Source organism: Saccostrea cucullata, unplaced genomic scaffold (assembly GCF_032062105.1).
Source record: "Saccostrea cucullata isolate Sc308-1 unplaced genomic scaffold, CSIRO_AGI_Scuc_v1 ctg10, whole genome shotgun sequence".
NCBI lineage: Eukaryota > Metazoa > Mollusca > Bivalvia > Ostreida > Ostreidae > Saccostrea > Saccostrea cuccullata.
Window position 1 is genome coordinate 96,774 of NW_026938566.1, and position 14,444 is coordinate 111,217.

The window sequence follows — 14,444 nt, forward strand, 5'->3', positions numbered from 1 at the left end:
ACCACAGAAACAACAAAAATACAAAAATATACAATTTATCTACTTGAAAATTTAAAGAATACAAGACTGACTTACACTGGCTCTGTATGCAAAACATCATTTGGCGCATGTCAATGTGATGTGTCAGAGCATGAGAAACTCTGTGATTGCCATGGTAACAAACTGCCATGTACAGTTCCAATGTTTTGGCATGAAACCTTGAAGAAGAAAAAACATACAATATGTCAGTCCTTTTCCTGTATAGTGTAAACATTGAAGGTTCAACGACCCCCTGATCTAAAGATATACTAAATCTTACAAAGATATACATTTATAGTACTTACTCCAGTAGTGATGTGTTTTCCACCAGTTCTAAAATATCAATACTTCTATCTTCTTCTGGTATGTACACACTGAGCATTTCAACTGTAAAAATTAATAAGATTTTTTTTTCAAATTGTCAAAATCAAATTTATCTTCCCATATCTATCAAAATCAAACAACTGCTATTCCTACCTGCATCATCACACAGCATGCTCCACCCTTTGATTTCTGACATTTTGAGGGTGTGTATCTTGAGACTGTTTGAGGGTACTCGACCCCAGCAGCTGGGGTTCAGGACTTGTACGTCCAGTCTGGGGGGACAAGCTGGAATTACCTGTTTGGGTCCCCTGAACACAGCAGCAGATAAGGGTAGTGTGTACTAAAAATAAAAAATAACCCAATATTCCCATTATGAAGTGACTACTGGTACACAATACTTAAATCAAAAATATAACTGCATGTACATATATGTTTCTGTGCATTATTAACAAGAGGGCCAGGGGCCACAGCGCTCACCTGAGCACATCAGGCTTGAATTTACCCCCCCCCCAGGCGTTCATCATTTGAACAATCTAGAATCTACACTACCTGAGGATGATTCCATATGAATTACACTAATCATAGCTTTGAAGTACATGAAAAGAAGATTTTAAAATGTTTCCCTATATATATCCCTATGTAAAACTTGGGTCGGCCATTTTGGCCCCACCCTTGCCCCGGGGGTCATGATTTAAACAAACTTGAATTTACACTACCTGAGGATGATTCCACATGAATTTCATCTTTCCTGGCCCAGTGGTTCTGGAGAAGAAGATTTTTAAAGATTTTTTCCTATATATTCCTATGTAAAACTTGGGTCGGCCATTTTGGCCCCACCCTTGCCCCGGGGGTCATCATTTGAACAAATTTGAATCTACACTACCTGAGGACGATTCCACATGATTTTCGTCTTTCCTGGCCCAGTGGTTCTGGAGAAGAAGATTTTTAAAGATTTTTCCTATATATTCCTTTGTAAAAATTGGGTCGGCCATTTTGGCCCCATCCTAGCCCCAGGGGTCATCATTTGAACAAATTTGAATCTACACTACCTGAGGATGATTCCACGTGAGTTTCATCTTTCCTGGCCCAGTGGTTCTGGAGAAGATGATTTTTAAAGATTTTTCCTATTTCTGTCTTTTTTAAACTGGGTCGGCCATTTTAGCCCAACTTTTGCTCCGGGGATTATGATTTGAACAAACTTAAATCTACACTACCTGAGGATGATTCCACATGAGTTTCATCTTTCCTGGCCCAGTGGTTCTTGAGAAGAAGATTTTTTAAAAATGCCATTAATTTTTCTCTAATTCATAATTATCTCCCCTTGGAAAAGGGCGTGGCCCTTCATTTGAACAAACTTGATTCCCGTTCACCCAAGGATACTTTGTGCCAAGTTTGGTTAAAATTGGCCCAGTGGTTCTTGAGAAGAAGATGAAAATGTGAAAAGTTTACGACGACGACGACAACGACTACAACGACAACGACAGACAACGGACAAATTTTGATCAGAAAAGCTCACTTGAGCCTTCGGCTCAGGTGAGCTAAAAATTTAAAGAAATGGATCACAATTAACTGCCTCCCAGAATTTTTAAAATTTTATTTTTCCTTTAAACTACTGGTATATTAAAATTCTGATTTTAAAAGACATTTCTAAACTGTAGAAACCTTTGTATGACCCAATTCAAACTGCAGCATCTCTTTAATGGTTGGTTCACAGATGACCGCTGGAAACAGACGAGTTCCTGGCTCCACCTGGTATTTGTTGGCCACCTCTTTACCATTAACAGTGAAGGACAGGAGCCCAGTGCTGGTGTCAATAAAGCAGCCCACCACAAACCCCGGGGAGGCCCGCTTCCCTGTACTCTCCTGACTCAGGCCTGCATACCTCTGCTGAAGGTCTCCTGCCGATACCATGTAACAGTTCTTCCTGCTGACACTGAAATATTTACAGTTTGTATTTCTTATTCAAATGACTAGTTAAATTCTGATAAAGTAAACATATCAAGTCTATTGTACATGTAGCTGTGTTTATATCAGGTTCATTACCTTTGCTTCAGAGTATGATCAGACTCTAGTGTTGTTAAGACAACATGTCTTGTTTTCTTCATATCAAAAGCAGCTTCACTGAAGTGGAAACCTGGAGTCACCCAGCCCACAAACACCTGAGCAGGGTCCTGTCCTGGTAAAACTCGCACTGCGTAGTGATACTCATCAATCATGTCAGCCATCGCCTGTAACTCGCTCAACTCTGCATCAGAAATCTCGGCATCGGATCCTTCGCTGTGGCGCCTTCGGCCAATGGCATCCTGGAATTCATAAGGAATCATCCCCCTGGGAGCCTCAATGTTAATGACAGGAGCCTGTGTTGAGCCCCCTGCATCACTCTCCATGGAGTTGCCTGTCCGTGACATGGGCAGGGTGGCTGCCTTGTTGGGCGGTTTATGGTGCTCCTTGTGACTGTGGCCAGGGTGCACTCTTCTGTCTATACTTCCATACTCCACACTCCTAGTTCTCTTACCATCCTGTTGAGTGTCTTGTCCCTTTGATTTCTTGAAGATACTGGGAAATGGGGATCTCCCTGTCTTGGACTTCTTATCTCCGATGGACTTGGCGGTATCCATGAGTTTGTCCCCCAGGAGAGATAACTTGGAGGAGGATCTCTTCCCCTCGGGAACATTCAGCCCTGGCTTGTCTGTGCCACTGAGACGAGACTCACTGGAGGCGGGTTTAATTCTGGATGTCGACATCTTGTCCTGTGATGAATCATCTAATGAGTGGCGACCACTCTTGTCTAGATATTTCTTACGACGATCACTAGCTGTGGATTGATTGAAGTCTGTGTCCTCTGAATAACCAGCTGAAAGTACAAGACATACAGATGAAATTTTTTACAAACATGAAGAGTCCTTTACCTGTCACAATTCTAAACTAATAGAAATAGTACAACATTTTATCTACTGACACTTACATTTTCTGTAGTCTGTGTCACCATTCATCATGTCCTCTGCATATTCCTCATCATCTTCATCTAAAATCATTTAATGTATCTAAATTAATGGATTTCAAATATTTGATAACAATCAGAAGGGAAAAAATGTACGCTTTACATATTTTTTTTTTTTTATTAAATGACTAAGCATTCAATGTTATAGTCTTATAGAAATCTGACTAGACAAACCACCTGTTAATGCACACATATAGCATACAAATACCGTAACATTATGTAAAATGCACATGCTGGACAAACAATGTTTATATAATAATTTCCTCTCTACATCGACTGAAAGTTGTTGTTCATATTATTATTCACACAACCAAAAATCTGAGATTTGATAATTTTATTAATTTTTAAACCATATTTCTTGTACTATGCATGCATCTTAATCCCCTTTTGTTGGAACAAAATCCCAGTACTTTTCATAAGCTATCTATGAACAAGCTTTATAATGAAATTTCTTTCATCATAAAAATAAACATCACATTGTAAACATACAATGCTGTGACAAGGAACACCTGGACAGGTATAAAGGTGACATCTAACCAGACTTACGTATGGAGGTTTCCCCATTGACGGGGGCTACAGGGGCCGCCTCTGGCGGGGTCACGTCACTGGGGCCACTGCTGGAGGGACTGCTGGCTTGTTTAGTATCTGCTGTGTAAAAATCATGCCATTCCAAGTCCATGCTAGACACTTAGTTAATCAGTTCTCTAAGTTATCATGCAGCATCTAACCACTATAACTGACATTCTTATACTGTATAATTATTTAATTAATTCAAATCTGTAGTTGTCTCTTTATCAATGTGAATTTTAAGTTGACTTGATGAGTTTTAATATAAATATCACCAGCTAGTAAATTGCAAGCATTAAGTTTTAACCTACATGTAGTTAGTTAGTCAAAGACCATCCTATATTCTATTCAATCTCACAATCAATCAATACATAGTGCTTTTTATGCCCTTAAGCGTAATTTTATAACTTTCACCACACTCATGAATTTCCCCCTTTCAACAACCAGTGTCTTTAACATTGGTCAGTGTTTACCTGTTAGGATTCGGCTGTTGTCCAGAGACCCGTTCTCCATCGTTGTGTCCAGATCATTGAGAGAGTAGCCACTTTCTTCCTGGATGTCCATTTCATGTCTACGAATGTTCTCCAAATTCATGCGTCTTTCATATGCTGTGGGATATGTCGCAGACCTGTTTTACAAAAGGAGGACATGTGGTTACATATATATTAGTTATTATCAAATAATGTCATCAAATATTCACAATTTTTTACCATTTTGGAAGTCTACCTTGTGACAAATTCATCTTTGCAGATAACAGGAAGCCCAAGACGAAGATATTCCAGATGCACCTTCTCCAATGTTCCAAAGGTTTTTGATAACACTTTTAAACAAGGTGTGACATTTTTCCTGAAAAAGAGCAACAGTTTTATCTTTGTTATCAAAAGATAACCTACATTTAATCATTACAATTAAAACCAAGCACAACTAGAACTGTCCAATCGGGACAAAATACCCCCCGCTGGGTTTTTCAGAAGTAAGTTTTTGTATAATAAAGATATGTATCAAACACGAATTATAAAATTTTTCTTCCAGTGACCTTGAACTTCCCCAAGGTCAAGGTCATGACACACCCTTGGGTCATGGGCAATCTTTGAGTGAAATAAGAACCTACCAAGTTTATCAATAAGAAAGATATGGACCGGACAAGAATTATTAAATTTTTCTTCCAGTGACCTTGAACTTCCCCACATGACCTTGGGTCAAGGTCATGACACACCCTTGGGTCATGGGCAATCTTTGTATGAAATGAAAACCTACCAAGTTTATCCTTAAGAAAGAAATGGACCGGACATGAATTATTAAATTTTTCTACCAGTGACCTTGAACTTCCCCAAATGACCTTGGGTCAAGGTCATGACACACCCTTGGGTCATGGGCAATCTTTATATGAAATGAAAACCTACCAAGTTTATCCATAAGAAAGATATAGACCGGACACGAATTATGAAATTTTTCTTCCAGTGACCTTGAACTTCCCCAAATGACCTTGGGTCAAGGTCATGACACACCCTTGGGTCATGAGCAATCTTTGTGTGAAATGAGAACCTACCAAGCTTATCCATACAAGATATGTGTCAAACATGAATTTTTTTAATTTTTCTCCCAGTGACCTTGAACTTCCCCAAATGACCTTGGGTCAAGGTCATGACACACCCTTGGGTCATGGGCAATCTTTGTGTGAAATGAGAACCTACCAAGTTTATCCATAAGAAAGATATGGACCGGACACGAATTATGAAATTTTTCTTCCAGTGACCTTGAACTTCCCCAAATGACCTTGGGTCAAGGTCATGACACACCCTTAGGTTATGAGCAATCTTAATGTGGAGTAGTAGATTCTAATGTCCCTCTGTAAGAAAGATATGGACCGGACACGATTGCACAGACAGACGGACAGACGGACAGACAGACAGACGGACAAGGTGATTCCTATATACCCCCCCAAACTTCGTTTGCGGGGGGTATAATAAAAAGAATCTGCATTCATTAAATTACAACGATATATGGTATAAGTACATGCAAAGAGAAGCATTTAGAGAAGAGCCAAGTGAGCAGAATTTTTTGTATACTGTAGAATCATCATTCTTCATGGGGGGCCAATTTTTAAGGATTTGGTGGGTCACCCTTACCCACAATTTTACATCCCCATAAATATTTATTTTGTTAACATATTGATTCATTCAACCATCATATTTACAAATAACCCACAAAATCAGGCCCCCATAAACAGGTCAAATTTTGCTTGCCAACAAACGTTGATCTCCTGAATTAAAATGATTCCACATTAATAAGTTGTATGATACATACGCCCCGGGGACTCTCTGTACTTGTAGTCGGGGATGGTCCTCCCCAATGTCACCAAACAAAGCCAACTCTTTCCCATACCACAGTGTCATCTGGCGGGTCATATTGCTGTAAATATAGCACGATTCTCTTACCAGTCACAAAAGCTCAATACAAAACTCGTTAAAATCATCCATATTATATAAGCTTTATACTTACACACAGAATGGTTCATATCCCTCCTGCAGACCACAGCATGTGAAGAATTTGAGCGTGTTAACATCTTGGCCAAGATTGAGTCTGCACTGCTGGTGACAGCTGAGGGTGACGGCGGGGACGTAAGGTTCCCCCGTCTCTACCCCTCGGAAGGCAATCTCCTGTCCCATGGAGTCCATCATCAGTTCACCATTCAAAGAAAACGCTGTAAGTAAAGAAATTTTGAATAATTCAAATTGTTAACTCCTAACTGATATCGATAGTTTACAAACAGGAAGGATAGCAGTAACTAGTGATCATGTGAAGTACAAGATGACTACCAGAGGGGGAGTGTATTACTTATTAGTTGGCACATTAGATAATTGAAAATTACTGCCCCCAGATCCAAACTCAGACTTACTTATGGTTTTGTCATTTAGATCCAGCATACATCCAATAACATCCCCAGTCTTCCAGAGTTTTCCATAAGGTTCAGCTCCATGATTCCATTTTCTTCCCTGTAGGGTTACATTTATATAAAGTTTGATGTACATGCACATATGAATGTCAGAAAGTCAATGCTAAGTAAAATAAGCTATGTCTTTCAGAATATGGTCTTTAATCACTTACCCCAAAGCCATCAAATGCATAGGAACTACCATCTATGCCCAGTTCTGTACTTGAATCAAGAGAAACCTTGGCCCAACCTACTTTCATGAACTCAGTCGTAATAACTTCAAATTCATAATACCTACAAAATAAGTGTCTTCACAGTTAGTATCAGCTATTAGGCTGTGTTATAAAATTTAAAAGTCAATTTGTGAAACAAAAAAACAAATTTTCTATTTTTTGAAATCATTGATATCTCACCATTTTCCAGATGTTACTCCATATGTATTTTCTGCTCTGTAGGTCCTAGTTTTGTTCAGTTTCTCCATTTTCTCACTGACATGAGCTAAACATAAAAAAATATGTAAAACAGTTAAAAATTGTAGTTAACTATAGCAAATACATACTAACTTTAGCTGAGAAATCATCATTATTTTTCTTTACATGTATATCTAATAAGCACTACTTTTGCTGACCTTTGAGAGAGCTTTCCCCCATTTCACTTGTGGGTGGTTCCAAGTTATAACCGTAAGCCAGCAATGTCTTCACAGTCTGGTTGGCTTCCTCCCTATAAATATCATCCAAATTATATAAATGTGAGAGCAAAAAAAGTTAAAGAATTTTTTTTTTTGCTATTCCCAAAATATTCAGTAAGGATTATACCTATTTGCTTTCTTGATTTTTTCATCGACTCTACTGTATGGTACCAAGAATGGGCTTCTTTTGTTTGCTGCATCCTACAATTGAGATATAACAAAGAAATGAGTATCTACAGTGGACCTTCAGATATCCGGACCCCAGATATACGGATGTTTCAGTCTCCGGACGATTTTTTATCGGAACAGAATTTTCAAATGTTATATTGTCTTGTTTAACTGGTGATTCAGGTATCCGGACGCTTCACATATCCGGACAAATTGACTAGGAACCAAAGTGTCCGGATAAATGAGGCTCCACTGTATATTACAAAGGTTTACTACACTGCCGCTTAAGAATTTTTTTTTAATTCAGTCTAGCCTCATTGATGTTTTTCTTTCCAGTACAGGTACTCAACAGTATTTTTTCAACTTTCACGACTTCTTTACATTAAATCGTTAATCAATGTGTCTACACTTAGTATTAGAATAACTCACAACTTTTTGAAATTGGAATCTAATATTCAAATAAAAGAGAATCCAAATGCCTGATAATTCAAGATGATATATAATATTCACACTCTGTCAATGCTTAACACACATCATTATAATGTTTAGTCATACCTCGTATAGTCCATAAGTCCAGCCATGTTTGATTCTGTCCTTGGCCCACACATTATGTGTGTTCTCTGCCAGCATGTCTACCAAATCCTCCAGGACCTCACTCATCTGTACAGTGGACAGGTCCAAAGGTGTGGGCTTGTAGCCATTGTTCTGCAGAAAGCTGGTAGACAAATATGACAAATAAATTTTAATGTCCATTTAAACTTCTCACTTTTTAATTAATGTTTCATATGTAAATGCCTCATCATCTGAGCTATCGGCAGTAGAATTATTATCTTTAAAGGGATTTGTTTGCAGACATCACACATGCATTAGTGGAGAACTTACTCATTGCCAAGTTTAACCATCTTAAGTCTGTTGTTTTCCTTCTTCTGAGCATCCATTGATATATGGTAACCAATAGCCAGAAGTGTCCTATAAAGCAAATATTTTATCATTTATAGACCTTGTCAAATGCTCCTTTCCAGGTCCATTAAAAGTGTTAGAGCAATTTAATATAGAACCCCAAGTTTTTACCTTAAAGTTTCATATGCCACAGTCACTACATATTTCTTCTCTGATTTGGGAAGTTTTTCAAAGTTGGTGAGAGAAGGATTGGTTTTCTTTTGATCGTCTCTGATTTCTCCATACTTCCAGCCTTGTTCTATTTTACTGACGGCCCAAATCTCATGCAAGTTCTCAGCTAAGCGGTCTCTTACTTTTTCTATGTACACTGGTAACTGAATCTGCAAAACATTTCAGTGATGTTTAGAGAGATAAACTAAAAAGGTCATTCAATAAATCCTAAATGTAGAGCAAAACCATTATTTACTTGTTCAGAATAAGAAGCAAGTATACAGTTAGAAAGAAACCTTAAACATTACTATAACATTTTTAAAATGGGATGCCGTATTATCTAGAACAAGCAGAATTTTCCTATTTGAAAGTGCAATGATTAATCCAGTCATATGATATTTCTTTCTCTCTGAACAGGTAGCTCATCAGCAATTTTTGAGAGAAGACAATCCCATTACCATCCATTAATTCTGAACTCTGACTTTATCCACTAGAAATAAAACTGATCTCTGTTCCTTGTCTATTTCTAAACAATAAACTGAACAAGAGAAACGATAATTACATTTGAGGTATCTATAGCTTTTGGCACAAAGGGAACATAGTCTGTAATTTCTGTTGGTCCACTCAGTACGTTCTTTGACACTTCTCCAAACACAAAGCAGGGGTCCAGTCTCAGCCTATCCCTGGGCATCAGGGACTCCACCACCGCCGAGTGACTGTGGGGTGGGCCGTAACTTAGTCGACCATGTTCTCCACCCAGCATGAAGCGGGCACTGTTCAAAATAAAAACCATAAACATATAGATTCACATTTAATACAGAAACATGTACAAACTTTACTAAAATATATAGTAAACAATATATATCAAGAACACTCTCTGAGATATAATTTGAGGTAATTCTTAAGTTCAGGGGTTTACTTTCATTTTCACAATCTAGGTCAACTTATAATTAAGTTGCCCTCTTCTGTTAATGATGTTAATACTATTTTACATTCTTTGCTTGACCTACCCAACTCTGGCAGACATAGTTATCACTGGGAAGAACAGTCCTGTCAGGTTGAAGTCTTTGAAGAAGCCCAGGACTTGTTTTCCATTGACAGAGAAGATGATCTGTGGGATAGTAAGGTCAATGCCACACCCAATGATGTCTCCAGGTTTAAAGGTATCCCCAGAACCCCTCACAATCTTACTCTTACCACCTATAAGAAAAATCAGTATACATGAATACTGCATGTAGAGATAGAGATACATTACTGTTATATCAAAAATATTTAATATATCCCTATGAAACTTGAAATGTCTATACATTACATTTTACTACAGTTCATATTTAAAAATCAATGACACAACCCAAACAGATATGCATATAACCTGTCCACAAGTTGACTCCATCAAATGCGTATGAATACAGATCATCCCCGATGCCGTTTCCCCCTTTGTGTTCCCCACCTCCTGGGTATGGTATGAAGCCCTCAGTGTTGGCCCAGCCCAGTCTGAGGACAGGAGGAAGATGATTGGCTGCCTCAAACTGAGTGACAACTACCTCAAAATACCACTTCTTGTACATGGAAGATCCCTCTTTAACACCAACATATATATTTGGCCTTATGCTGCAATTCAAATTCAAATACATGCATGCAAAATTTTACACGAATTCATATACATATTACACATTATATTTCTCTTCTAGCTTCAAGCTATTCCTATTCTTAAGGAAATTATTTTGCACAACTTTTAATTCATTGAAATTACTTTACATCTAAACAAACAATGTGTATCGGTAAATGTCTATTCTACAAACAATGGAAACCATAACACAAAAGTGATGAGGCTCACATATGATACAAATTTGATGAGGCTACCTATGATACATTCATTACTGACCTTGATACATGGTTGATGAGACTTGTCTGCAGCAGTAAGTCCTTGCCAGGTAAAAGGTTATCACAGATCAGATTTTGATTTGTTCTCACAGCAACACCATTACCCACACACAATGATCGCAACACATCCAGTACCTATCAGAATCAAATAGGAGAACTCACTGACTGACTTTTTTTCAATGCTATTTCTCATTGACTATTTTTCTTTACAACAAGAGGGAAAAAATTGATCCAGAATGTATAGTACATTATGTTTACTGTAAATCACTTTTTATTCTTGAGAACTTTATTTTCAGTAATTACGCGAGACAGTTTGCTTGCAAAAATTTCATTCTTGTGTATAATAGCATTCCTTAAGATTATATAGAGCAAAAACCATAATTCGTGAAAGATTTGTCTCACTAATGAAGAGTTGATGTCAATCTCTTGAAAATAACGTGTCATGAATACTAAGTGATCTACAGTATTTTTATCGACTTACTTTGGGGTCCCTCCCGTGCCTGTCTATGAGTGATATGATTGTGATGATGTGTTTCTCCTTGATCATGTTGAGGGCCTCGGGGCTGTCTATCAGTACACAGTGGAGGACGTCCAGCACCCCTTTAGAGGACTGCTGCCCCTCCAGTCGCCTCACTAACCAGTCCAGGCGGTAAGACTGGGCAAACTGGGCACAGTTGGCCCGGTTACCCTGAATCATGGCAGCTGATAACAAACATGAAAACAATCTTTCAAACAAAATCACAAAAGAACACTGAAAGCAATGAATAATAGACAATTTCATTTGTATACACAGATTTTAATAAACTTCCAACAGTAAAGAATAATTTGTATTATGGACTTTGAAGCATTGTAGTATACTGTACCCAACAAGAGGTAGAGGTAGCTGGCAATGTCTTCATATTTGTCTGCAGCCTCTTCTCCTGCATAGTGAGCAAAGTGTCGAGGGCTCTTGTACTGACTGAACTTGTCAATGGTCTCCAGAATCATAGCTATCATACCCTACAAATTATATATCTCTATAATGCTTTCTCACAACATATAAGAAATGACTGAAATGAGCCATTTATCAACCTCAAATGTAGAATGTTTTTAATGAAAAATGAATCCTCTCACCTCCTCTTGAAATAAGTCCTGCCTGTTACGTAATGCTCTCAGCTTGTTTTGCTTCTCTTCATGTTCTGAAAACAAAAAAGTGAGGATTCAAAATCCATCAGGAAGCTCTGGAGAATAAGTGAGGACAGAGGTGAACTAAAATATATTTTCTATGGAAATGTTACCTTCATTTTTGTCAGGTTGCGCAAAGTACTCTATCAAATCTTCCAAACATTTTAGGACTTCTGATAGTGTTATTCTAGACCATGCTGCTCCAGTTCGCCCCTCTGTTTTCAACGTGTCCAGAACACTGCAAGAACAGTAGTGATATTTAATCTGTGTCCTCTCTGTATTTCTTTCATGTGCTTCATTTCAAATCAATCTAATTCTGAATGCAAAATGCAGGCACTTACTTGTTAAACCTATGGAAGATAGACTGGCACTTGCGTATGACCCGAGCCGACCTGGATTCCTCTTCCTGGGCTCTAGAGAATGTGAAACCATCATCCATATGTCCTTCCACTAACATCACAGCCTGAATTTGTAACAATAAAGAATGAACAATGACTATCCTATCAAAACCCCAAACCTTGGTGGAGAAATGAATGATGCTAAAAACTTGCACAAAACAAACTTTCTAGCTTTTATACTTTTCTCTCCACTTACCTTCTTTTCCTCCACTTTGCCCACTCCCTTCTTTTTGACCTCTGTTGTTTGATAAGATAGCCAGAGTCCTGTATCACAGTGCTGGATGAACACAATGGTGTCACCATACTTGATATCCGATTTTCCCATCCCCTCATCTTCTGAAGTTTCAGACTGCTTCTTCTCATCCTACAAAGGAATTGATGGTCCTGGTGATTAAAATCATTCTTAATAGATAGAACAACAAATGATACACCATTACACCAATCAAAGGATGCTTCTTTTCATTTCAGTCTAGTAAAAGAAATTGGTCTGACAATTTTGCATTGATATGGAAAACAGTAAAGAATTCTTATAATTGGAATTATGTTTTAACCTAATGAACTCTCAGAAGACTAAACTGGTTAAGAATTAAAATATAAATAAACTGGTTAAGAAATAAAATATAAATAAAAGGTTTGACAATTCAACTTGGTCTATAAGAAATATAGACGTCTTAACCATTTCATAAAATAGAACTAATTATTCTTCTATGTTCTTGAGGGAGCACAAATAGTTCCTTTGAGGGAGCACAAATAGTTCCTATAGTAGTACCTTGGTCTGCAGGAGGTAGAAGGTGACAGCTCTTTCTGCTGCTTTGTTCCTGTGAACCGTCAATACTTGTTTATCATGTGTCACCGCCAAATAACGTCCCGATGTCACATGACGTAATCGACACTGCTGTCCCCACTGAATGAAGGCCCCCGACCATCTACATTATAAAAATATTACAATAACAATTTTAAAGGGTTAAATAGGGTCCATGAAAGAATAATCAATGATTTTTATTCAGTCCTTGTGCTTAGGTCACCTTTTTAGGTTTACAAATACTGAATCTATAATGTAAAAGATGAAATCCCAGTTACAGAGCAGACTTACTTAGTTTTGATGATTTCTATCCTCCATAATGATCTGGCATGACTGCACACTGCTCCAGTTTCATACATCACAGCACTGCAGTGTAGATATATCAGGAAGAATATAAATTACCAACCAAAATATACAAAAATTCTCATAAATTATCTAATTCATGATCAAATTTAAATTATAGAATATTTTAATAATCTATTAACATCCCCTTCTCATGAAATCAGAATTACGTTAAAACACTTTCTTTACTTGCTCTTCTAGTGCTGAAAATTTTCAACTTCATTACCTGAATTCGTTTTCACTGCCTGCTTCAGGGATAGCCAGACACTCGTCCATGTGTCCATGAAAGAGGCGAATGACATCACCCCCAAACACATAACCTATATAAAAAGAAATATTGATTCCAATGTAAAACTTCAGAAATAAAATTCAAACAAATAATGTGAAAGGGCTTTTGAAGCAATGATATCTTACCCACAGACTTCAGCCTATAAGCACCAGAGGACATAGGATTCACTGTCCACAGTGTCTGTTGGAATGAGGCAATCACCATGGAACTACTGCCTATATGCTGCAGATAAATCATCAAATATCAAATTGAAATTCCTTCAATCAAATTTTAAACAAAAGAAATGCAGTTATAATAGTTGCATTTATTTTCATTTCAGTTTGACTTACAAGGTATCTCTCTGAGGAAACGCTGACCAGAATCAGATCATCTCCGACCCTGACCTTTTCACCCTCTGACCTCTGTTTGGATGCTGGGTGAATGGTCCACCAGCAGGATTCACCTGAAATACAAGTTCACAACCATGAAGGTCATCAGTATCTGGATTTCTTACTGATGTTACATAGTGTACACATGTACATAATTTTTAAAAAATAAACCTTTTTTTTTAAATTAAATACATTATCAAATTATCGGAGTAGCATTAAAACAAGTTGCAGTTCTTCTTTTAAACAAATGAATCCTTTGAAGGACAAATATCGGAATTTTATAATATCCTTCTGTTTTATATTGATAGTAGATAAAATTTCATGACAAACAATCCACAATGATTAATTGTATCAAACAATATTAATTACTCATAAATTATTTGGGA

The 14,444-nt window shown here is 37.5% G+C and overlaps 1 protein-coding gene and 1 long non-coding RNA gene across 2 annotated transcripts in view; both read right to left on the reverse strand.

Moving 5' to 3' along the window:
* LOC134250656 (ryanodine receptor-like) overlaps positions 1-14,444 on the reverse strand; it is a 72,919-nt gene that overhangs the window by 50,027 nt on the left and 8,448 nt on the right. The window contains 34 exon segments of the mRNA XM_062733006.1: positions 76-197; positions 324-405; positions 496-682; positions 2,005-2,275; positions 2,386-3,196; positions 3,308-3,367; positions 3,890-3,991; positions 4,384-4,538; positions 4,637-4,756; positions 6,218-6,322; positions 6,413-6,614; positions 6,810-6,906; positions 7,019-7,139; positions 7,259-7,343; positions 7,474-7,565; positions 7,661-7,734; positions 8,257-8,416; positions 8,584-8,670; positions 8,773-8,981; positions 9,374-9,584; positions 9,822-10,011; positions 10,184-10,422; positions 10,697-10,830; positions 11,177-11,397; positions 11,559-11,694; positions 11,809-11,873; positions 11,973-12,097; positions 12,201-12,322; positions 12,454-12,621; positions 13,027-13,183; positions 13,351-13,425; positions 13,628-13,721; positions 13,816-13,912; positions 14,020-14,132. Coding sequence (XP_062588990.1) covers positions 76-197; positions 324-405; positions 496-682; positions 2,005-2,275; positions 2,386-3,196; positions 3,308-3,367; positions 3,890-3,991; positions 4,384-4,538; positions 4,637-4,756; positions 6,218-6,322; positions 6,413-6,614; positions 6,810-6,906; positions 7,019-7,139; positions 7,259-7,343; positions 7,474-7,565; positions 7,661-7,734; positions 8,257-8,416; positions 8,584-8,670; positions 8,773-8,981; positions 9,374-9,584; positions 9,822-10,011; positions 10,184-10,422; positions 10,697-10,830; positions 11,177-11,397; positions 11,559-11,694; positions 11,809-11,873; positions 11,973-12,097; positions 12,201-12,322; positions 12,454-12,621; positions 13,027-13,183; positions 13,351-13,425; positions 13,628-13,721; positions 13,816-13,912; positions 14,020-14,132 — 5,289 coding nt within the window.
* Positions 4,838-5,463, reverse strand: LOC134250657 (uncharacterized). The gene is made up of 2 exons (XR_009988556.1): positions 5,230-5,463; positions 4,838-4,946 (listed from the first exon to the last, which is right to left on the reverse strand). It is a non-coding gene; the product is annotated as an uncharacterized LOC134250657 (long non-coding RNA).